This window comes from Astyanax mexicanus, chromosome 18 (assembly GCF_023375975.1).
Source record: "Astyanax mexicanus isolate ESR-SI-001 chromosome 18, AstMex3_surface, whole genome shotgun sequence".
NCBI classification, from domain to species: Eukaryota; Metazoa; Chordata; class Actinopteri; order Characiformes; family Acestrorhamphidae; genus Astyanax; species Astyanax mexicanus.
In genome coordinates, this window is record NC_064425.1 from 4,127,062 (window position 1) to 4,153,838 (window position 26,777).

Below are 26,777 nucleotides of genomic sequence, written 5' to 3' on the forward strand. Positions count from 1 at the left end.
CAAGGTAAGTCAACATTTAAAAAAAAGGATTATTTCTAGATTCTATTTTGGAAAATAAATAAGAAAATAAATGATTAAAAAAGACACAAACTTAGATTTATTTTGCCCAAATTTTGAGAAAATGTCAGCAAAATTAAAATACTTAGTAAAAAAAAAATATTATTTAAAAAAGCTATTATTTTGTTATTTGAATTATTATTTCTAGATTCTATTTTGGAAAATAAATAAGAAAATAAATGATTAAAAAAGACACAAACTTAGATTTATTTTGCCCAAATTTTGAGAAAATGTCAGCAAAATTAAAATACTTAGTAAAAAAAAAATATTATTTAAAAAAGCTATTATTTTGTTATTTGAATTATTATTTCTAGATTCTATTTTTGAAAATAAATAAATAAACAAATAAGTTAAAAGCACACAAACTTTGAGATGCTCAGATTTTGAGAAAATATCAGAAAAGTTCAAATATTTAGTCCAAACTTAAATTATTTTTAGTCCATATCCTAGAAAATCAACATTTAGAGACACATAAGTCTTAAATTATTGAGGTTTTGTTCAAATTTACAGACAATGTCATTATTTTGAAAACATTTAAGCCATTTTTTTTAGCTAATCCATGCCCATAAGCATTTTTACAGATCGCCCTGAAAGATGTATGAGGACAGTTGTTGAGGTTTTTCTGAAGGTTTAGTGGTGAGAGTGAAGGGTCTGTGGTGTTTTTCCCGCAGGGGTTGGAGTCAGTGGACAGTAGGAGCCTCAGTAACCCGCTCAGGCCACGCTCGCTGAGGCAGAAGAAACACACTCGGCCGTCCCATTCTCTCTGTCTATTGTTCTTGGTGGAAAAGGCAATCCCACGCCTCAGAGATGACTGATCTCAGACACACAGCTCACCAGAAATTGGCTGGAATCCACAGAGAATTCTACCTCCTACCTGGAGAGTCAGTTTTCAGTCCTGCTGTGTGGATTTAAGCACAGGGTGTGTAAAGTGATGCATTAAATCTACTCAAATCGAGTGTGTGTACTGTTATTAAATAAATAGAATTAATTAGATTATCACAAATGCTTGTGTTTTTTTGATTTTGCTATTTATAGGTTTATGTTTGAGTACAATTAACATTGTTGTTTTATTCTATAAACTACAGACAACATTTCTACCAAATTCCAAATAAAAATATTGTCACTAGAGCATTTATTTGCAGAAAATGAGAAATGACTGAAAAATAATTATTTATTATTTTTTTATCACAGTTAAATGCATCTTGGCGACATGTTCTCCTCCACCAGTCTTACACACTGCTTTTGGATAACTTTATGCTGCTTTACTCCTGGTGCAGAAATTTAAGCAGTATGTGATGATCCATCTTCCTCTTGATTATATTCCAGAGGTTTACAATTTAGTAAAATCAAAGAAACTCATCATTTTTAAGTGCTCTCTTATTTTTTGTTCCAGAGCTGTATATTCACATATCAAAATGCTGCACTTCTCCCAGTCAGTGTAACAACAGTATATCAGTATATAACAATTAGCTGGGCTTTCTGTGATAAACTGTATTAGTCTGGTGTGCTTTTAGTCTCAGATTTTAGAAGAGCATTTAGGGTCAGATTCCCAGACAGGGATTAACCTTATTCATATAATATATATTTCAAAATTAAATAAAAATCCTCTAAAACACTGTAGAATATCAGTCTATTAGATGTAAGACCGTCAAAAGTAGTGTGTATTTAATGTGTAGGGAAGTTAACATTTTCCTTTCTAATATCAAATGGCGCCATCTGTTGGACATTCAGCGTAATTACCAGGACATCGTATTTGTCTACAGCACATACAGCTCTGGAAAAAAAATAATAGACCACTTAAAAATGATGAGTTTCTTTAATTGTACCAAATTGAAAACCTCTGAAATATAATCAAGAGGAAGATGGATGATCACAAGCCATCAAACCACCAAACTGAACTGCTTGAATTTTTGCACCAGGAGTAAAGCAGCATAAAGTTATCCAAAAGCAGTGTGTAAGACTGGTGGAGGAGAACATGATGCCAAGATGCATAAAAACTGTGATTAAAAACCAGGATTATTCCACCAAATATTGATTTCTGAACTCTTAAAAATGTATGAATTTGAACATGTTTTCTTTGCATTATTTGAGGTCTGAAAGCTCTGCATCATTTTTGTTATTTCAGCCATTTCTCATTTTCTGTAAATAAATGCTCTAAATGAGAATATTTTATTGGAATTTGGGAGAAATGTTGTCTGTAGTTTATTTTACTCAAACATAAACCTATAAATAGCAAAATCATTACATTGTGTCAGGTAAACAGAAACACTCAGAAATAAGTGAGAATGTAATGGAAATATACTCACACTGCTCACACTGGAGAGATTTATGTAGAGCTCATTTCTAAAAACCCATTCTCACCACATAGAGGGGAAATAAATCACTTTTTCCTCACCAATTTCTGTTTCCTTCAGATATCTGGAACATAATGACAACCATTTTTTTATGTATTTTTACCTGGTATAATGTAAATGAATTACAGTAATTTGTTAGGGATACTAAATATTTTTAAGGAAAGTCAACATTTTGAAATAAATAAATAAATAAATAAATAAATGAGCGAGTAAGTAAGTAATTAAATAAGTAAGTAAGTAGGTAAGTAAAAAATACACAAACTACGATTTAATTTGAGATGCCCAGATTTTGAGAAAATGTCCAGCCTTTTTTTATGTTTTGTTTTTCAAATCCAAAGAGAAAATAATTCATTATTTTAACAAGCTATTATTTGTAAGTGTATAATCTGAAAAAGTCTACATTTAGAGAAACATAAGTCTTTTTGTCCAAAATATGTCCAAATTCAAAGACACTAAGTCATTATTTTGAGAAAACAAGTTGTGATTTTGATACTTAGCCCAAATTTTGAGAACACAAGTTGAGATAATGAGACACTGCATCAATTTCTTACAAACAAAGTTGCAGCAACACAAACAGTTTAAAGCCCCATCTGGACAGGATTACTTTCTCAGGGGGCGTCTGTGACTTTTGCTCTATATTTTCACACTAAAAACTCCTGCATCCAAACTGCAATTAAAAAACAGGAGGACCAGTGAGCTTTTTGGTTTTCTCGGTCACATGACATCATGTTCAGTAGCTTCTCCATTTCCACTCGCTGTTGTGTTTATGTGGATCCATGTGAAATCGTGCGCCCAAAATGTAAATACGGTGCGCGGCAGTGGACAAATAGCTATTTTATTAAATGCAAGGTGACAAAACCTCATCCAAGGTTATTATCGTTAACAAAAACGAACGAAATAACTACAACTGAAAGTGAAAAAAACATTTTCGTTAACTTATAAAACTAATAAAAACTGTAATTAAAAGAAGAAAACGGTAACTAACTCAAATTTTGTGTTTATAAAACTAACTCAAACTAACTGAAATTATAGGTAGAATGTAATTGATTTTCGTCTTTGTTTATTTATTAAAAAGCATTTTTGAGTTGGTAATTCTGGTAAAAATGAGTAAAACCTGTAGAGTTTATTGGGTTTCTGAGTCTGTTCATGTTTTTCTCCCTGGTGTGATGTGTGTGTCTCATGGCTCATGGATTTTTATTTTTATGTTAATGTGAGTTCTAGTCTATTGCCCATTTTAAGCAGCAGTATTACATGCATTTTTTGTGGACAGCTGGTCGTTTCACAGTAAATTAATATATATATTTTTTAATGGTTTATTTTGTTGAGTAAAAACCGATACCTTTTTGAATCCTGAACCTCAGAAATAACCCAGACTAATACTAAAACTAATAAAAACTAAACTAAAAATAAAAACTAATGAAAACTAGCAAACCTGCTATTGGAGGAGGCAAGGTCAAAATTAAATAGAATTAAACTATAATGAAAAAATCAAAACTATTATAACCTTGGTCTGGACGGGATTAAAATTACCGGAGGACCAAGGAGTTCAGCAAAAAAAAAAACAGAAGATAATTCAGCCTGTAATTTTTTTTTTCAGAGGATGTCTAAGAAAAACACATACACGGTCGTTCTGGACAGGAATAAAATCACAGAGGATAAAAACCCCCATAAAAGAGGAACTAATTCCATCCTGTTAGAGCTTGTGTGGAAAGTGTGGAAAAGAGGAAACGTGAATAATCATAAGAAGAAACCGAAGGCCTTAATGTTTTAATTAGTTTAATCAAAATGTGTTAAAACAACACAACTTTTATGACATGTTCTTTTTGACGCTTGACAAATTAAAGCACAGCTGTTCTTTGTTCTGTTCCCCTTCACTTTTCATCAGAGGAGCCCGACCCGGAGATACGAGGTATAACTGCTGGGTTAGACTGGCTGCCGTTATACTGAATGTCGGTTGTATAAACAGACGTCGGGCAGAGAGAGACACGTTTCTCTGATGCGTGACCCAGAGTCTGAATATCTCACTGATATGATGTCAGACAAAACGCTTTCCAAAACGCCCAACACCAACGAAACGACCAATGTGATAATCTGTTCACGAGCCTGCGCACAGGCCGACACCGAGCTCTGGGCATGCATGTATAAAATCAGACCTGCCAACTGTCACCTAGCAGACGGTCATGCAATGAGAGGTGGAGTAAAAACACCTTAAGGAGTAATAGAAGTGTCTGCACGGCCCTGTTCTACACGGCTAGCCGACGATAGCTATCCGTTTACATCATGGTACTGTATGTAAAAAGGAAAGATCAGCTACCCATCACCATCAAGCTATGCAGATATTTTCAAAAACTCATAAAATACACAATCACAGTGCACAAGCTCGCCATTAACAGTGTAATACAAACTTCTGTATTCTTCCCACTCCCACCCAAACCCCCCCTCAGAGGTACACAGTATAAAAAAGAGTCAGGATCTGCGCTTTACAAGCAGGGTTCAAAAAACGAAAAAACGAAAAAAAAAAATAATAATAATAAAAAAAAGCTGATATTTGTTAAAATTTCTATTTTTCAGAAGTTCATTGTGAAAAACAATAAAAATAAAAATAGACATTTAAAAGAAAAATCTAAAAAAAAAAAAAGAAAAGGTCAGCTCAAAGTTATCTGGTCATTTTTTGTATGAAAGGTGCCGAAAAGAAGAAGATCAGAGAAGAAGATCACTCTTTTTCACTCTTTTACCAGCTTAAATATGATAAGATATAACACACACACAGAGAAAGAGAGAGAGTGCATCGGTTAACATCTGCGTGTGTTACAAAAAAAAAGAAAGAAATAAAGAAAGAAAGAAAGAAAGAATAAAATGCGTAATGTAAATAAAATATACAATCGAACTATTTAACAAGACTAGCCCTCCAGAGACTCAAGATAAAAAAATAGGAGCAATCATTTACATTTCAACAATGTAGCAAGTAAATAAAATAAAATAAAATATAATGTCTAGAGCATTTTATATATATGAACATACTGTATATGAACACGTGCTGTAAATTCTCCTGAATGCCCCGTGTTTTCCGTGTTCCAGAAAAAATCAAACAAAGAAGCAAAGAAACAAACAAAGAAACAAAGTAACAAAATAAAACACCCTTCTTTTTTTCTTTTGAGAGATATTTTGGGAGGAGTCTGAATGCGATACGAACTCTCTGTCGTGTTTATCTGAATTCAACAGAACAAACTCGTAAATTCAGCCTCAGCATTAGCAGTTTCTTCTTGAGGTTTAACTTCATCTTTTTATAACTTCAACTTTTCAACGGAAACGAACGAGAAACGGAAAGAGGCGCATTTTTTTTTTATTTATCGCGTACGCCCGTACACTCCAGTCTCAAGAATGTGCAACAAAACTCTCACACTTTTCTCAAACTCATCACTCGTTTTGCTCGAAAAAAAAAAAAAAAACAGACAAAAAATTAAAAATTAAATAAATAAAAGCTTTGTTAAGGGCACTGTAGAGTGAACGTTTCTGTGTTCATTTCCGCGACGCTACCACTTCTTCTTCTTCTTTTATTTTTTTTCCTTTCAGAGCTCGCCAGCTCTGATCACGCCTTGCTCTCCACGTCGTTCGCCAGCGAGAGGGCGATGGGTGACTTTGCTTCCGACTGGAGCTTCTTCAAATCTTCGTCTTCAGACCTGCTCGACTCGTCTTCGTGGATTTTCCTGTGCAGGAGATCATTTCATTAAGGAAGGATTTATATGCAAGAACGAGTGAGGAACGGCATGCACTGATGAGCACGGCACAAGTGGACGAATGGAATGAAAAGTGTAGTAAAACCAGACGTATGTGTATGGGTGCGTATGGGTGATTGATACACAAGAACATGCACATGCAGACACTCTAAAAGGACATCTACGGAACATCTAGAGAGGTCCATACTCGTTCAGTGGAGCAGATGGGCCGCTGGAGCCAGCTGTGCCCAGAGCGTGCCCGGGGCCATCCTGGGGGAGGTGTGTTTCTGAAGCCTGGGGGGTTCCTTCATCTAGATGGAGCTCATGGTTCATTGAGGGGACTTTCTGAGGGACGGGTTCGTGTGAATTCTGTAACAGGCTCGTCTCTAGTTCTTCAGCATCGTTCTCTGGTTCTTTAGGTGTGTTTTCTGTGCTAAAACTAAGACTAGGAGAAGGAGGCTCCTGATTGGTGAAATCAGGAGATGTTATCTGAGAATCTGCCTGGATTGATCGGTTGGAAGGGGCTTCTGGGATTTGAACAGGTAAAGGATCAGCCAGGTCCACCAAAGGAACATCGGAGGAGAGCAGGGAGCGGGAAAGAGGCTGGGAGAAGCTTTTAGGGGTGCTGGTTTCAGGGCCTGTGGTCAGGGCAGGTCTGGGATCAGGGGGCGGAGCCGTGAGGCTGGACGTTAGGGTGGTGCTCTCGCTAACGGGGCTGCTCTGGCTAAGGTCAAAGGTGTCGGTAACTGTGTCTGAGTTTGTGGCCATTGATAAGGGCAAGTCCACCACAGTGGCCGCGGCTTCGGCCAGTCGCCTGTGAGAAGCAGGGAGAGAGAGAGAGAGAGAGAAAGAGAGAGAGAAAAAGAGAGAGAGAAAGAGAGAGAGAGCAGAGACACATACGAGGGTGATCGAAACACAGAGAGGGAGAGAATGAGGGAGAGACACGTGATCACCGCAGGCATTCGCAATACTGATGTTAGAATAAATACAGTATTGATCGATACTCGTGCCAGCTTGATGGGTCAACTATGAACACAAGGGGGAGCTGTTGCTCTAAAAAAAATCATGGGAGAAGAAAAACAATGAAATAAAAAAAAACGAGCAAAGAAAAAGAAAGAAAGTAATAAAAATATCATTTATTTTGTGTGTTTTATTATTATTAGTTTTTTTTCCAGTATCTAATTTCTACTATATTGAAACTTCCCTATATATATGCAAACATTATTGGTCAATGCCGCTTGACTTAGACTCTGATATAGTGAAATGTACATAGCTTTTTGTATATATTTTGTATTTTGTATATATTTTATATAGGCGTCTGTTTTAATGTGGAACTGATTTTCATATTTTGCACAAATATACCAAGGTTATTTCTGCACTTTGTTTAGTAAAAAGTAAAAAAATGTTTGTTTGTAAGGCTGAAGGAAGCTGATTTCTATTCTCATAAAAAAAAACTCTAAATTAAGAACATGAAACTGTCTTTCTATTGATTTCATACACTTATATTGTGATTGCATGGTTTTGACTCGCTTTAAAATGAATGTAAAATAAACTTTAGTAGCTGTTTGATGAATAAACTGAATAAAAAATAAATAACATCGACATTTCTCACATATTTGTAGAAATATAAAAAATATGAAATGAAAATTTGAATCATTTTGCCTGTATTGTACTTGGTTCTGGAAGAATTCATTTATTAGAATTCATTTATTAGGAAGGTCTGTGGACCTGCACATTCATGCCATTATCTAACCAGTGGAGTGTCTGGCTGCAGTGCATTAAAAAAATCACAAAGCTACGGGCTAGTAGCTTCAGATAATGTTCACATCAACCATCAGAATGATAAAAAAATATTATCTCAGTGAGTTTGCCAGAGCCAGACAGACTGGTTGGATTATTTCTAAAATATAATATTATATAATCTAGGTTATATAATATAATATAGATTATTTCTGCTTATTTTCTGTGATTTTCAGCACATTATCTCTCTGTACTGTTGTTTTAGTTATACAGTTCTGTAAAAAACACTTAAACCACTTAAAAATAAGGAGCTTCTTTGATTTTACCAAATTGAAAACCTCTGGAACATAATCAAGAGGAAGGTTGATGATCACAAGCCATCAAACCACCAAACTGAACTGCTTGAATTTTAGCACCAGGAGTAAAGCAGCATAAAGTTATCCAAAAGCAGTGTGTAAGACTGGTGGAGGAGAACATGATGCCAAGATGCATGAAAACTGTGATTAAAAAACAGGGCTATTTTAATACATTTATTAAACATATATACATACAAATACACTTTAATAAACCCATCCCTGGGTACCTTTAAGATCAGCCTCTCCAGAGTACTAATAAGCAGTCTCCGCCCCCTCCCACACACCTGTGGAACATCAGCTGATTACATGGACTATTTATACTGGTTCTCTCACTGTTTCCAGTTGCGAGATATCGTCACACCTTACGTGTCTTATCGAGTGTTACTTATAGTGTTTGTTATTTCTGTTTTTTTGATCCCTGCCTGTCCTTGACTACGATTTTGCCTTGTGTTTTTGGACTAATAAAACTGCCTGCATTTGCAGTTGGTTCTTACAATAAGTATAAAAAGAACAAAAAAAATCAAGAGGAAAAAAGAAAATGAAAAAAAGGAATTAAATAATAAAAAAAAAACCAACAATCAAATGAAAATGTACCAGTACTTAACAGACAATGGCTTTTTGTATATTAAGATGGCACACACAGTATAGCTGTACTGTTAACATACAGGGCGTGGTGTTTGGTGTTGGATGTAGTGTGCATGTGTGGGTAACAGTGAACAGTGAGGTATGTGTATGGTGTGTATATGGGTGTATGGTGTGTATGGTGACAGTTCAGGCTCCTAAAAATCACAAAGCACCGTACTGTAGAGATACATCACACCACACCACACCACACTTACTCAGGCTCTGTCAGGGGTGTGGTCTCGTTGGGCTCAGAGTGCCCTCCTGCGTCGTGATTGGCCGTGAGCCCGTCCTCAGTCCTCACTTCCACAATGGGCTCTTTGGAATCGTCCTTACTGTGAGGAGGGAGACACATGAGGTCATCACAGGGCACTGAGTGGTCTTTTTCAGACACTGACCATAATGGGATTCGATTGTAATAATTTACAACCATTACAATCAAACAGCTGCACCCAGAAGGAAGTGTTGGATTGCAATACTATTCAGAATATTTAAGTTACACATATAGAAGTAGTGTGTTAACCCTTGTGTGGTGTTCATATTTTTGTTACTCGTTTACTTTGTTACTTGTATTTAATTCAGCAAAATTAAGCAATTTTACATTAAAATGCTTTACACATGCTCGCTTCACCTAAACTGCAAGCAATATAAACAGCTTACATGGTTAATATTTGCCCTTTACCTTTCTTATGTTACATTTCTTTCAAAAAGTGCTACTCTGTTTTTTTATTCGTTTTTTAATAAAATGTAAAAGAAAATGAATTAAACTCAAGATATGAGTAGAAAATTTGTTTAGTTTCAAATTTACAAATGAAGCAATGTTTATTAGCCCTTGGCCAAACATACTGTATGTAATATAAATGGTTGGGGGGGTGTACAGTGTGTGTTTATCGAAAATGTGTTTTGATATATGTTTTTCATAAAAAATGAGCCAATGCCAATGAGTTTGAGTTAGAAAAGATATTTTTTTTGTATCATTTGATGAAAAATGAAAATGGGTCCCACAGACCCGAACACCACACAAGGGTTAAATGTGAAACGCATGTTTTAGCATGCAGTCGTAGAGATCCCTAGTGATATAATCTGAGGGGTGAAGTGTGCAACAACATCCCACACATTTTCAATCTTTTGGGAAAAATCTTTTATGTATTTTATTGAGACTTTAAGTTAACAGACAAACGGAGAGTGTTACATAAGTGTGAAGTGGAATGAAAATGATACATGGTTTTCAATTTTTTTATCAAATAAAAATCTGAAAAGTGTGATCAATACTTTTAGTATCAGTAGTGCCACCATTTGCTGCAATTACAGCTGTAGGTGCTTTGAGGTTTGTCTCTACCAGCTTTGCGCATCTAGAGAATGAGAGTTTTGCTCCATTCTTCTTTTATAAAACAGCTCAAGCTCAGCCATGTTGGATGGAGAGCGTCTGTGAACAGCGGTTTTCACGTCTCTTTTCACAGAACCTAATGCGATTTAAGACTGGGCCATTCTAAAACATAAATATATTCTTTGATCTAAACCGTTTCACTGTAGCTCTGGCTGTATGTTTAGGGTCATCGTCTTGCTGGAAGGTGAATCTCCTTCAAAGTCTCAAGTCTTTTGTTGCATCACTATTGATAGGGGGAGTGGGTTGGGTTGGAAAGAACAGTCTGGATTGCTTTGTGTGAATGTTTGTATGCAAGGCATGACTACTCATTAAGATTCCTTCAGGGTGTAACTATTTTTTAGTATTTTAGTATTTAGTATTTAGTATTTTAACATGTTTCATATTGTAAAAATGTATGTTGACCCTACTATACTACTTCAGGATAGCTTCTGCTACTATTAACTTTTATTTTTGAATTTTGTTAGCTAGATATATGTTGCACTCTACAAGTAAAAGAAGCAAACATGATGCTTAGGCTATTTGACTACATCTGGAGTAACAGAAAAATGGCATAAAAATGGCAAAACTATTCTGTTCTAAAAACAAAAACCACAGTTTCTTACACGAACGCAGCCTTGCCAGCCTCCATGTCTTTGCCCTTCGCACCCGTCTTGGGCTTTCCGCAGAGACACATGAGCAGCCCACACTTGTTGAGGAAGCAGCAGGTGGCATCCACAGCCAGGAGCAGCAGCACACACACCAGCACCAGGATCCCAACAATGACCCCTGTGTTCAGTCCTGCACCGTCCTCCATGGATTCTTAAGAAGAGAGCGAGAGAAGAAGAGAATCACTCACCCGGACTCAAGCACGGAGGAGATGCATGCTTAATGCACGCACTACAGTCAGCTAAGCACAAGTTATTTCTACTCATGTGACTACCAGGATTATACAAACAACTGATCAGCACTGGATGAGTAGAACAGACGCGGGGGTAAGTCTGAGGTAAAACCTGAATCTATACAGCGACGCTGCTTTTCCAGTAAAACATGGAACCAGAAGTAGTTTTAACAGGTGGAATCAAGGCAAGAATTTAGGTAGGAGGCTTTAGTTAGAAGATCTGAGGATATATACTGATCATAAAAGCACTACATTAAACTTTTTCTTAATATCTAAAAAGATATAACCTATGATTGTATAATCAGCTGCAAACCAGAGAAACACAGTCAACTACTGTACTTTTCGCACTATAAGGTGCACCTAAAATTTCATTTTTTAAAATTGTCCCAAAAAGCATCAGTGAGCTTTATAATCTGGTGTTTCTTATGTATAAATTATACCAGTCAGGTATTAAGGAGCAGTAAAGCCACTCCAATGAAGTACAGAGTTATAAGGGTCAGTTTTCAGTAAAGTTTCTCCAGCACTAAGGCTGGAGAAGTATTAGCATTACATAGGTCAAACCGCTAGTTGATAGCGCCCTGGATTATCAGAGCACTATCCGGCTGCTGACCGCAGCTAGCGCTGCTGCTAATCATGCTAAAATATTGGAAATCTAAGCTTACTGTAAATAAATGAAAGCGCTTTATTCACCCAAATAGAACGTTTTCAGGAGTAAATCTGTGCAAATTAACATCCAGCGCTCATTTGACTTGTTTTTGACTTTTTTTTTACCACACCTTATAATCTGGTGCAATCCTTATTATATATATAGACGTTCATTGATAATGCACCTTACAGTAAATTGATTATCATACAGCTGAACATCAACTCTGTCAGTGCAGAAGTATGGCTCATTAAAAGTTAAAGAGATAGAAATGTTTTCCTGGGACTTTGAGTGGTCTAGCGGACTAAGGCGCTGCCACTATGATCGGGAGATTGCTGGTTCGAATCCCGTTTATGCAGCTTGCAAAATTATCTGCCGGAGCCCTGATAGAGCACATTAGTCATTGTTCTCTCTGGGTGGGTACAGTAGATGGCGCTCTTTCCCCTCATTACTCCTAGGGTGATGTGGATCAGCACAAGGCTGCGTCTGTGAGCTGATGTATCAGAACCGAGTCGCTGTTAGGGCATCACTTGTGATAGGGGGAGTCCTAATGAGTGGGTTGAGTAATTGGCTTTGTAAATTGTAAGTGAGACAATAAAAAATATAAAATTAGAAATAAAATAATAAAAAGTAATAGTAGTTCTGCCACGATAATCTGTTTTTTTGGACAATATATTGTCCCAGAAATAATTGCAATAAACAATATAATATTGCCATTTGAAGACCACATTTTATGCTATTTATATAAAACTGATGATAATAATAATAATTAATGTTTTATATGATAAATCTTATTTAAGCTTAGAATTCATCTAAGTTTTGGAAAAACAGATAAATATCCTGATATTCTGGAGTTGGTTCATAACCAAACAGCTCAAGCCTCTCTATTAAAATGAGTAAATTTAATTTTTTAGCCATGAATTGTGTTTTTTAAAGATCATTAAACGACTGATCATTAAAAGCCTGATTAGATTATACCTCCCAGAACCTCTATGAAAAAGGCTGGAGGTTACAGTTTTAACTTTAACAGATCACACAGTTCCATCTGTTAGTGGAAAGCAGCATCAGACAGCACTTACTGTTACTAATTAGAACAACACAAATCCTCATTAGATTCCATTTACACTTAGTTGTTATTGAGCAAAATGCAGAAAAAGTATTACTTTCTTTCTTTTCTGTAGCGCAAAATAGTTTACTCACCTGCAAAAACCAGCAACAACTAACAAGACGATGACTTGGACTGTCATAACATAAATACATTTACAGGTTTAAATAAAATAAAATAAAAAAAGTGTGCTGACACATTTAACACACTGTTCTCATGTAATTAATTACACAATAAAGGACTTCCACAGACATTATAAGGAAAGGACAACAGGGAGACATTTATGTAAAAAAAAAAACAAGAATTTAATAAATCCAAATAAGCAAAACAATAGTTCTGTTTGTGATCATAATACATGTCAATCTCTGTAATAACTGCAGCAAGTTCACAGCACAACAGTCTTCAAGTTGCAGATCTAATCAAATTATATTTTTCTGATGATGTTACAAAGTCGTTTTTTCCTTTAAGATCATACAATGTACAATTTTATACAGATTTTTCAGTGAGAAAATTAAGACTGTTAAAAATATATGTACAGATAAGCAGAATCATATGCAATAAATCCTGTAAACTTTAGAGTTTAGTGTCTCTGCCACTTTCTTTAATTCCATACAACACACACACACACACAGCTCACTACGCCAAATAGAAAAGTTGCATTGTATAACAGTTGTATACAGTACCAGCCAAACGTTTGGACACTTCTTCTACTTATAGAATGTAAAATGCTTATTTTTATTTATTTCTCACCTTTTAGAGGTGAAAACAATGTGTTTTCATGAGTTATGCAGGGAGCAAAAAATCTTAAATTAAATTCAAATTAATGTTAAAAGTTACCAAATGTCAGATTCTACAGCTCTAGATTGAATTAAGAGAGCACTTCAGTTTCTGAATCAGTTTCTCAGATTTTACTATTTATAGGTTTATGTTTGAGTAAAATGAACATTGTTGTTTTATTCTATAAACTACAGACAACATTTCTCCCAAATTCCAAATAAATATATTGCTATTTAAAGCACTTACTTGGAAAAAAATAGAAATGGCAGAAGTAACAAAAATGTTCAGAAATCAATATTTGGTGGAACAACCCTGGTTGGTTTTTAATCAGTTTTTTTTCATACATCTTGGCATGTTCTCCTCCACCAGTCTTACACACTGCTTTTGGATAACTTTATGCTGCTTTACTCCTGGTGCAAAAATTCAAGCAGTTCAGTTTGGTTTGATGGTTTGTGATCATCCATCTTCCTCTTGATTATATTCCAGAGGTTTTCAATTTGGTAAAATCAAAGAAACTCGTCGTTTTTTAAGTGCTCTTAACAGCTTTAAACTTCACTATTTGCATTCTCTTAAGCATTATCTTCACGAGCAGCCTTCTGGGATGCTTTCCAACAGGAATAACGAAGTTGCACATATGCTGAGCTCTAGATAGCAAATAGTTGTTGGAGGGTATAAAAACACACATATATATATTTATAGGTGATGCTACCAGAGCTAGAAGAGTGAAAGCTAGGATGGGATTTCTTCAAGCCAAAAGAAGCCAGAGAGATTGAAGAAAGACTGGGGGGACATCCCTAACTGTGATCTCACCAGGGATCAAACCTGCTATCTCCCAATGATAAGAGACAACACTTGGCTTAGACACATTGATCCAGCTGGGAGTTGCCAGTTTTAAACAAAGCAAAGAGTTTTTAAAAGCCCTTTTTAAAGTGATGCTAACTTCATTATATTATATTAAATAAAAAAAAAAACAGTCTTCTAAAACATATTGACGGATCTCTAGCTCAGCAGCAGTAATTATTGGAACACAAAATTAGTTTGATAAGCTGACTGACCCTTGATCTACAAGGGTCAGACAATGAAACTGAAACACCTGGTTTTAGACTACAATAATTGATTGTGGTGACGGACAGTTCTGGTGGAAACAGGAGAGTTGAGGTGCACATTGAATTCTGCGTGATTTGATCAGCCGTGGTTTTATGTTTTTTGGATACAATCCGGGTTAGCACCCGAACATCCCTTTCAGACAGCTTCCTCTTACAGCATCCACAGTTAATCCTGTTGGATGTGGTTGGTCCTTCTTGGTGGTATGCTGACATTACCCTGGATACCGTGGCTCTTGATGCATCACAAAGACTTGCTGTCTTGGTCACAGATGCTCCAGCAAGACGTGCACCAACAATTTGTCCTCTTTTGAACTTGGTATGTCTCCCATAATGTTGTGTGCATTGTAATATTTAGAGCAGAACTGTGCTCTTACCCTGCTAATTGAACCTTCACACTCTGCTCTTACTGGTGCAATGTGCAATTAATGAAGATTGACCACCAGGCTGCTCCAATTTAGCCATGAAACCTCCCACACTAAAATCACAGGTGTTTCAGTTTCATTGCCCAACCCCTGTACATTCCCTGTGAATTCAATTATGTGAAAGGGTTAATGTGGACAATTGCAATTTTTTTCCCTTCTTTGCATCGTTTCTGAACATCAATGTTTAAGAATCAGTGAGAAAGTTGAAGTTAAAGCGCTGACGCTGGATCCTTCAACAAGACAATGACCCTAAACACTAAACGCTGCTCAAAATCTTGGTGTTTGGGTTTCTTGGTTTCAAGCGTAGAATGACACTGTAAAACAAGGGGTAAGAGTCTTGGTTCCTACTAAGATTTCTTCCTCTTAATGTAAAGAAGTTTTTCCTTACATTAGATACAATTATTGACATTTCTGTGGTGCTCGCTTGCTGCTTAGTGACAAATTGTATTGTAAAAAGTGTTATATAATTAAATTGGAATTGAATTAAACTGAACAAAAATGGGGTTTGGCCTAAATCAAGACTCTTAGAAGGCCTGAAGACACTGTAAAATATCATTTTGTCTTTTAGAAGCAAATTTCACACATTTCAGAATAAGCTTTTAGATTAAAAAATGTTTATAATGATCAAAAAACACATGAAATACATTCATTCAGGTGTGTCCTAACGTTTGACTGGTACTGTACACGTGTTCATTTCAAACATAGCTAGCTGTTCCTAAAGTTAGCTCTGTTAATGCACGCTGTCAGGCTCAGGTTTATCAGCAAATGGATAAAAGGAATGGCAGGATGCTCTCAACATGAGAACACCGCTTCCACCGCTCTATTCTATCAAAGCAACAGCACCAGAAACAGAGACAGCAGCGTCAACAGCCAGGTGCAAGTCACTGAGGAGCTGCCAAGTGTGACTGGGATTCACACACACACACACACACATATACACAAACACGGTGCGTCAGAAATACACAAACACATAAATATTGAGATTGCATGCGTGCAGGAAAGCAAAGTGAGCAAGGGTTCCATAGAAAATATAAATATAAAAATATATATATATATATTGCACGCGTGGGAATGTGATGATCCATCCGCATCCAAGACCAGCCACAATGACACAGGACGGACGGAGAGAGAGAGGAAGAAGAAGAAGAAGAAGAAGAAGAAGGGGGGAAAGAGGGAAACAGGGAAATGGGGAAAGAGAAAAAGAGAGAGAGAAAGAGAAAAAAAACAAGAGAGAAACATACGTCAAAACACAGAAACAAAGCTTGGAAATTAATTAAAGAAAAAGAGGAGTAAGTGAGGTTAAGGAGGAGTGCAGAATGAGAAGAGTGGCAGGAGTGAGCTGAGATTAAAGGATGCAGAGCATGCGATGGTGATAATAAACCAGACTGGTGAGAGAGAGCGGCCGGGAAAGAACAAAAAGAGCCACATTTTCTCCCTCACTCTAGTGACACTAGTGCTCAACTTGGGGGTAATTGTGGAAATCCTAAGCTAAATTCTATACAATAATAAAAAATATATATATAATGCATACTTAAAATCCTTTAATTTTCTCCAAAAATTGTCAGAGCTTCTTATAATCCGGTGCTCCTTATTAATGAATTCTACCAGTCAGGTATTAAGCAGCAGTAAAGCCACTCTGCTGAAGTACAGAGTTATAAGGGTGAGTTTTCAGTAAAGTTTCTCCAGCACTAAGGCTGGAGCATTATTCAATCATTTTAAACTATTAATATCTAACCACCTTCAGACAGCCTGTTCCTGTTTTACTCAATCTTATTTATCCTTAACTTTTATTTTAGTTCTTCTTTTAGTTTTATTTCCTTTTTTTAATTTTTTAATTATGTTTCCTTATTTTATTTTCATTTTATTTTTATTATTATTATTCTCATAGTTATTATATTATTATTTTTATTATTTTAATAGTTTTGTATTTTTGCTTTTTTATCTTATTTTGATTTTCTTTTATTGTTGTTACTATTTTTATTATTATTGCTTTTATTTTTGTTCATTTTGGTTGTATTAGTCTTCCTTTCTCTTGATTTTAATTTTTGTCAATTAAACCATACTTAATTATAATCATTATTTTTTTATTATTTTTTTTTTATTATATTTTTTTATTATTATTATATATTTTTTTTATATAGATTTTTATATTTTATTTACTGATATTTTACAATAATTAAATTTACCTTTTATTTTCTCTGTTATGTCAATCCCTGTTTTTGTAAATGCTCGGCTACATTGAAAATGAGGGCTGCCCTCAATGTACATCCGAGTTAAAATAAAGGTAGATTGATTGATTATTAGCATTACCTGCAAAGCGCGCTAAGTGCTAGCTCTTTCAATGTTTAGAGGAGAATATATTGAACTGTACTCTGTTGCTAACCCCAGCTAGCACTGCTGGAGCAGCATAAGCATTAGCCCCTGACCAAACTAAATGTGCTAGCTCTTTCACTGTTTAGAGGTGAGTATTATCAGCGTGTAGTCTGTGTTTTAACCATGTTAAAACAAGCTATGTGGTACAAACCGCTACGTAATAGTGCTTTGTCACTTCTGTATCCTAATAGGACAAGTGGATATTACAGATAATATTAGAGCAGTGGGTCTTCAGTAGGTTTTTTTATTATTTTTTTCCCCTTTGTTTTTTGAGTGTGTGCTTGTTTTGTTGTGTTTTTTTTCTTTCTCCAGTTGGACTGTTTCTGTTGGTGTGATTGAATCATTTGTCACATTATTATCTTTTCTTTGTCAAACCATTTTTATGTTTTGTCTAGAAAAAAAAAACATAATAAAAATTGTCAATCGTAAGTGATCTGTATCTGTAATGCTGTATTTCCCTGAAACGACAAAGTTTATATACGTCACCTCGACAGAGACATTATAAACGAGAGGACTGGTCATCAGTGAAAAATGACTGGAGGTGTTTGTGACGCTCAACACGCCGTCTGCTCAATCAAATTGCTGGTTTCACCACAAGCAGAGACCAATCAATAAGCTTGTAAGAAAGCCCACCATTTTAGCCTGCCAGGACAAGCTGGAAAATTCATTTTTTGTGCATAGTATCATTTTAAATATGTTTCTCAAATGGTAATTTGACAATGTGTAATATTTTGATCTCTTCACATTCACAGAAATCAGAGCCTGGTCTAGCCTCCATCACCGACAGCACTAAGTGCATGCATTATTCCCACTAACACACACAGTATTTACTGTTATTGTATTAATAACATTACTTGCCATATCTCAGGAAGTGATCTGCAGCAGCTGACTGTGCTGCTCAGTCGTGATTAGCACTAATGTGTGAGGAGTGCCATAAACTCAGCATGTAATCAAATTCCCTCTAACATGAAAGCGATGGATAAAAATCCTCACTTAATCAGGCCAGGTTTCCTTTTTTTTGGTACAAAGTGAGTAAGTTTTGTGTGGCAATTTTTTTGTCCTGAGACAAGATAGCATATTAAGCATGGTTTCATTATATACTGAAATGTATATGGGTTATATGGTTTACTTTCCTCCTTTGCATTCTGTTAATAAATACAGCTCTGGAAAAAAAATAAATGACTTAAAAATGATGAGTTTCTTTGATTTTACCAAATTGAAAACCTTAAGATATAATCAAGAATAAGATGGATGATCACAAGCCATCAAACCAAACTGAGCTGCTTGAATTTTTGCACCAGGAGTAAAGCAGCATAAAGTTATCCAAAAGCAGTGTGTAAGACTGGTGGAGGAGAACATGAAAAAACAGATTTATTCCACCAAATATTGATTTCTGAACTCTTAAAACTTGTTTTTGTTATTTCAGCCATTTCTCATTTTCTGCAAATAAATGCACTAAATAACAATTTTTTATTTTGAATTTGGGAGAAATGTTGTCTGTAGTTTATAGAATAAAACAACAATGTTAATTTTACTCAAACATAAACCTATAAATAGCAAAATCAGAGAAACTGATTCAGAAACTGAAGTGGTTTCTTTATTTTTTCTAGAGCTGTATTTTAACTTCCAATTACAGCAGCTGTTTTGGACCTGTTTTTTTTTAACTAGTAGTTTTTCAAACAAAATCACACATTCCTCCAAATAAATCTATGAAATGCATATTAGGTTCCTTTGCATTAGCTGCATTCCAAAGCCTAGGCTACAGCTGAAGTAGGCCGGGTTCTCCTCAGTAGCCTATAGATCATGATCACACATGTGGAGCAGCATAACAAGGCTTTGTGGTGACGTCATTAGAAATGCCCTACTTCTTGTTATTGCAACACATTTCTACATGGAAACTCCACTTATTAACTCATTTATTTTTACATATTACATATTCGCTTTCACATATTTTTATTACCTTTTTTGATTTGAGCACTTAACTATTTCATTTACTTTTCTTATTTGTTTTAAATTGATTTTGATTTTAAATTAATTATTTTCTTTACCAATCTACATTTATTGTATTGGTGTCAGTCCTTGCGTTGCCGTAAACTCTGCTACACACACTAAAGACTCCAAGTACACTAGGCCTCCTGGACATTGCTGATCATGTGAGGCTTTGGCGATCTAACTCACCAAGCTTCTAATTACACACACCTGGTCCTACTAGTATATACACCCCTTGTTTTTTCTGAACTAAAGCTCTTTTACCTTGCGTTTCTTTTGTGTTTTTCTCTTTTGTTACCGACTCGTTTTTGTATTTTTCCTCTACTCTCTTGCCTTGACCTTGTTTATCATTGTCGACCCTATATTTTGTTATTTAGACTTTTTTTGCCTAGCTGTTCTACCTGTTTTGGATATCTTGTGTTTTACCCTTTTTTGCCTGCTCTATTGCTGCCATTCTTACAAATTTAGACTTAAATAGGCAAAATAGGCAGCTGCCATTTTGACAAATTTAGACTTAAATAGGCAACTCCTATTTATTGAGGTACGCATAATGACATAGTGTGTAATGCATGTGTAACACAACATGCAAGACAACATAAGCATGGAGATGTAGGGATTCCTAATGGCTAGCAATAATCCATTTAATGCAGAGTAGGCCTGTTAGCAGGTTCTAGAGATTCCATACATTTTCATTCGGGGTTAGGTATGGTGATTACATTTACATTTACGGCATTTAGGTAACATTTTTATCCAAATTGACCTTCAAGGTTGTTTCTATTACAGAAGTGAACACGTGTAGTGTTAGGAGTCTTGCCTAAAGACTCTTATTGGTGTAGTGGTAGCTCACTAGCAGGTGGAGGTGTTATCCACTGTGCCACACCAACCATGGTGATGCAGCTGACCATGGCATAGTGCTGGTGTCTTCCATGTGAATGCTTGAGATGGCAGCAGATTAACAAACATGCTAACCCAGAACCTGTCGTTTAAACTATTTTCTTTCCCTTTCATTTTCATAGTGCTGTTTTTTCTCTTGTGTGCAGATAACTGTGGGTTATCAATGTCTCAGGAAGGATACATCAGTTGCTTCCTTAAAATCACTGCCTACATAACATAAGCAGCATGTCCAGGCCAAAAAAAAAAGGTCACACACTCTAATGTTTTTGTTTGGAGCGCCTTTAGCTTTGATTGCAGTACGGTGCATTCACTGTGGCATTGTTTCAATAAGCTTCTGCAATGTTACAAGATTTATTTAAATCCAGTGTTGCATTAATTTTGTTAATTTTTCACCAAGATCTTGCAGCAGCGTTGATGATGGTAGAGTCTGACCACTGCACAAAGCAGCTCTTCTCCATCCAGCACATCCCAAAGATTCTCAATGAGGTTAAGATCTGGACTCTGTGGTGAACTCTCTCTCAATCCATGTGTGAAAATGATGATCTCATGCTCCCTGAACCCTGAACTCACAATTTTCACAAAAATCCAGTGATGGAATAACCTGGTCTATATTCAGTATATTCAGGTAGAGTCAGCTGACCTCATTCTTTCAGCACATACTGTTGCTGAACCTAAACCTGCAGACCAACTGCAGCATCAACCATCCCCACATCATTTACTTAAGCCTTTAATGACGTAAGGACACAGCTAACACTGGTACTGAACAGCTGCCTGCAGTGCTGACTGTAAGCCATAATTAGAAGAAGCGAGTTCCAGGCCAGGAGTTGCAGCAGAGGCAGAAATGCAGCATGAAGCACCACATGAAAAATGAAGATGGTTGCTCCGGGGGGCTTCAGTGTGAGCTGAGAGGCGATGATGTGTCACAGCTTATAAAGGTTGAGAACCGCTGCTTCAGAGCAGCCAATCCAGTCTCCTGTTTCTCTCACTATAAAACACCTGATTAGACTTGTCGTCTAATTAGCAAACCCTTCACAAGCTGCAACAGAACAGAGTCTGGATGGGACTAAAAAAGACTAAAAACTCTACAGAGCAGTGCTGTTGTTTTAGCTTTAGCACTTTGAGTGAGGAATAGTTCTCCAGAGAGGAAAACGCAGTCCGGGACAACTCCACATGACTGATGACTGCGGCACCTGGGCCTGAGCAGAAGGACTCACACTGGAAAAAAAATGATGAGTAAAATTTACTTAAAAAAAGTTTTGTAACTTTCTGCATTTGCCTTTTTTAAGTAAATTTAATTTCAGATAAATTTAAGTAACTTCAACTCAGTTTCAAGACTTAAATGTTACGTAAATACAGAAATAACACCATTATCAAACCGAACAGCAGAATTTACATTAGATAAACAATACAGTGCCTTAGATCTGTTCTAATCTCTGGGAAGAACCTAAACTGTGGTTAGAACTGTAATCTAGAGTCTTCAGGACAGATACCGTATTTTTCGGACTATAAGGCGCACCGTATTATAAGACGCACTATCAAAGAACGCCTATTTTCTGGTATTTTTCCATACATAGGGCGCATCGCATTATAAGGCGCGTTAAGTGACACTAGAAAGGGTGCCTATATCAAAGTGAACAGGGGTGGCGCCATGTTTCCCTTCCCCCACGGGTGCCGGTGGAGCGTCTCAGTATACAAATCTAGCTCTTTCAAAGTCAAACGAGTGCTGGATATTAATCTACACAGATTCCTCTCCTGAAAACTGTTTATTTGGGTGAGTAACGTGCTTCAGTTTATTTACAGTAAGCTTAGATTTCCAGATGTCCACTAAGGCTTGCTGCACCAGCGTTAGCATAGCTATCCGCTAGCACGCTAGCTAGTCCCCTAAACTAGTAAAGTTAACCCAAACTTAAACGACAGCGTTACACTGAGTAATCCTGCGTGTTCTGGTAAGACAGTGAGATATTAGCTAGCGATTCGTCCCCCGTAGCTTGTTTTAACACGGTAAACAAGCAGATTACAGGCTGATAAAACTCACCTCTGAGAGAGTTAGCGCTTAGCATCTAGCTAATGCTAGCCAGGCAAAGCAGCACAGACTTACAGGCTGATAACTCACCTCTGAACGGTGAACGCTTAGCGATTAGCATCTAACTCTAATAATACTGCTCCAGCAGTATTAAAAGTACTAAATTTAGATAATACTGATCTCTGAACAGTGAAAAAGCTAGCTAGCTTAGCGGTTAGCATCTAGCTAATGCTATTGCTGCTCCAGCCACGGAGCTGCACGGCTCTGCACGGAGTGTGTGTTTACTTTAGATAATTTAGATAATACTGATCTCTGAACAGTGAATAAGCTAGCTAATGCTATTGCTGCTCCAGCCTCGGAGCTGCATGGCTCTGGACTCTGTATAGCACTGAAACTCTGTATAACGCTGCACCGAGTGTGTGTTTACTGCTCCTTACAACCTGACGGGTAAAATCCATACAAAAGGCGCACCGTACTATAAGACGCACTGTCAATTTTTGTGAAAATTAAAAGTTTTTAAGTGCGCCTTATAGTCCGAAAAATACGGTAATATAAATGAAAAATTATATACTAACAAAGCAGACTTTCTGCATTTTTTAAGTAAATTTAATTTCAGATAAATTTAAGTAACTTCAATTCGGATTCAAGACTTTCAAGTAAAGTTTACTAAAGAAAAGAATTGACTGAAGTTCAGTTCACTTATTTACTCTATGTAACATTTAAAGCTTGGTTTCAAGGCTTAAATGTTACATAGATTAAATAAGTGAACTGAACTTCAGTCAATTCTTTCTTTTAATAAACTTTACTTCATTTCCGCATACCATATTACCTAATTACAATTACTTCATTTATACAATATTACTCAAATAAAATATGATACATAATATATTATAATTTCTGAAATTTAAATATTTTTAGTTAAAACACACATATTACACTGTCTCAACAGTATAATAAAAAGAATGTATTACATGCCATCCATGTGTTGAGACAGTGAGACTTGGTCTGTTTACAAAATAAATCTTTGAGATTATATATATATATATATATATATATATATATATATATATATATATATATATATATATATATATATATATATATATATATATTTCTTTTATTTATTTATTTTTTCCCATTTTCTCCCCAATTTACACGGCCAATTACCTAACCCACTCACTAGGACTCCCCCTATTACTAGTAATGCCCCAACACACCAGGAGGGTGAATACTAGCACATGCTTCCTCTGATACATGTGAAGTCAGCCACCGCTTCTTTTTGAGCTGCTGCTGATGCAGCATTACCGAGCAGCATCACAGCGCGCTTGGAGGAAAGCGCAGCGGCTCGGTTCAGATACATCAGCTCACAGACGCCCTGTGCTGTGGACATCACCCTAGGAGTGATGTGGGGACAGAGCGCCATCTATCCACCCGGAGGGAGCAGGGCCAATTTTGCTCCCTCTGAGCGCCGGCAGCTTGATGGTAAAGCTGCATGAGTGTCAGAGTGTCAGAGCTTTAGACCGCTGGACCACTCAGCGCCCGAGATTATGTAAATAATTGAATGGGTGTTTTAACTAATAATATTTAAATTTCAGGAATTATAATATATTATGTATCATAAATTATTTGTGTAATATTGTATAAATGAAGTAATTGTAATTAGGTAATATTGTATGCAGAAATGAAGTAAAGTTTACTAAAAGAAAGGATTGACTGAAGTTCAGTTCACTTATTTACTCTATGTAACATTTAAGTCTTGAAACTGAGTTGATATATTTTATTTATTTAATTTACTTAAATAAAGCAAATGCAGAAAGTTTTTAAACTTTTTTAAAATAAAATTTTATGCACAATTTTTTTTTTTCAGTGCAGGAACGAGTTTGTGACTGACTGACTTGAGAGCATGCCTTGCCTGAGATAATGCAGATGCAGAAGTGAAATGAAATAAAGCACACTTCAGATTAAACATGCATCGGCGGCAGCGGCGCATATGATTCATGCCTGTGGATCAGCTTCTCCTACAGTTATCCGGCTTTAATGAGTTCCAGCACTGCACACGTCAAAGACTACAGGCAGAAACTCACAATAATGAAGAATTTATTTGCGTCTTTTTGGACGATCTTAGCATCGCAGCTAATTATAGCCCAAATCTTCTCGGCCCGTGTTCGCCCCTTCTCCCAGATCCTAATTAGATGTTAACAGACCTCAAGCTGTAATCAATTCATTTCAGGATTGTTAGTTGAAATTCACTGAACAGTCGAACACTGACGGGTCAGAGACGCAAAAAAGCCTGAGAGTGTAAATTACCAATGAATTTTTTAACATAGCCTTCTAATTACAAAAAATGGGTCTCGTAGTAGATGCTTTAAGTTGGAGATGTTTAAATAAAAAATATACAACAAGAAATATATGTATAATGTTGCAGCATTTATGTCAATTAAAAACGTTTCACTAATAATAGTTTTTTTTTTTTTAAACACATTTAAAAAATGTTAAACATCCCTTAGAACAGCTGCATGGCACTATTACAGGCCATTATCATACCAAACCACAGAATTTACACTATATAACCAATACCATTAGTGCATTAGATCTGTTATGAGCTCTGAGAAGAACCTAAACTGTAGTAATAAATAAAATAATAAATAATAAATAATAAATAAAATATATAATATACTAACAAACTAGTATTTCTTATCAAATATTAACTTAGTAAAGTCCAAATTAAATAATAAGGGATCTCCTGAAAATAGCATCTCCTATAAACTCTATAAAACTGTAATTTTAGGTGATCAAAGGTATGTCAAACTAACCAAACTATGGCCTATGCTTATAACAGTTAAAAATGTAAGAAATATATGTATTGTTGCAGCATTTATGTCAATAGAAAACGTTTCACTAATAATAGTATCATTTTTAAACACATTTTTAAAATTTTAAACATCCCTCAGAACAGCTATATGCCACTATTTTAGGCTTCAGAACTTAAAACCAAAGTTTAAAATACAGAAATAATACCATTATTATATCAAACAGCAGAATTTACACCATATAACCAATACAGTGCAAATTAAATAATAATGGATCTCCTGAAAATTGCATCTCCTATAAACTCTATGTAATTTTATGTGATCAGAGGTTAAACGTAGTAGTTAAACTAACCAAATTGGCCTATGCTTATAAGAGTTAAAAATGTATTCTGTGTATCCAAGATTATAAGAAATATATATATATATATATATATTGTTGAGATATAATCTCATAAAATGACAGAAGTGCAAAAACACTGCACTGCAGTGGGTCTCACAGTAGATGCTCTAAGTTTGCGATGTTTAAAGCACAAATATACAACAAGAAATATATGTATTGTTGCAGCATTTATGTCAATGGAAAACGTTTCACTTATAATAGTATCATTTTTAAACACATTTTTTTACATTTTAAACATCCCTCAGAACAGATATATGCCACTATTTTAGGCTTCAGAACTTAAAACCAAAGCAAAATACAGAAATAATACCCTTATCATACCAAACAGTAGAATTTACACCATATAACCAATACAGTGCCTTAGATCTGTTCTAAACTCTGAGAAGAACCTAAACTGTGGTTAACATTGTGGTTTAGAGTCTTCAGGACAGATAATATAAATAAAAAAAATCATATACTAACAAACTAGTATTTATTTTATCAAAAATTTACTTAGTAAAGTCCAAATTAAATAATAAGGGATCTCCTAAAAAAATAGCATCTCCTATAAACTCTATAAAACTGTAATTTTAGGTGATCAAAGGTGTCAAACTAACCAAACTATGGCATGCTTATTAGAATTAAAAATATATTCTGTGTATCCAAGATTATAAGGAATAAAAACTGTAATTTTGTTCAGATATAATCTCATAAAATGACAGAACTGCAAAATTTGCTTTTGTATAAAACAAAAGAGTGCAAAAACACTGTACTGCCTGGGTCTCATGGAAGATGCTCTAAATCTGAGATGTTTAAAGCACAAATATACAACAAGAAATATATGTATTGTTGCAGCATTTCCTTACGAGAGAAGAGTGTTGAATATTAAATAGGGAATACCCTACCGGCCTGCCCACAGCTATGATTGTTAGGCAGCAGAGGGTGGATTTGGGATTGTCACAGCTTTTTTTAAAGAGAATTGAGAATTAACCTTATATAACTATACTGCAGAATGAAAAAACACATTCATTTTTATATACAGAGTAATATGACTGGTATCTGGATCGTATCCTGATAAGATTTTAACTACATGCATTAAAGTCAATTCATAAATCCATCTCTGATTGGTTGGACCGAAATCTGACCGC

The 26,777-nt window shown here is 35.6% G+C and overlaps 1 protein-coding gene across 5 annotated transcripts in view; it reads right to left on the reverse strand.

Annotated features, from left to right (window-relative positions):
• Nucleotides 1-4,170: 4,170 nt before the first annotated feature.
• ncam1b (neural cell adhesion molecule 1b) overlaps nt 4,171-26,777 on the reverse strand; it is a 201,144-nt gene continuing 178,537 nt past the window's right edge. For 3 of the 5 annotated variants that reach the window (XM_049466816.1, XM_049466815.1, XM_049466814.1), the window contains 4 exons: nt 10,834-11,029; nt 9,063-9,179; nt 6,336-6,941; nt 4,171-6,118 (listed from right to left, as the gene is read on the reverse strand). In XM_049466816.1, coding sequence (XP_049322773.1) covers nt 6,001-6,118; nt 6,336-6,941; nt 9,063-9,179; nt 10,834-11,029 — 1,037 coding nt within the window. In that variant the 3' untranslated portion in view covers nt 4,171-6,000. The remainder of the gene's footprint in view (nt 6,119-6,335; nt 6,942-9,062; nt 9,180-10,833; nt 11,030-26,777) is intronic. The other 2 variants (XM_049466818.1, XM_049466817.1) reach the window with 1 other exon arrangement.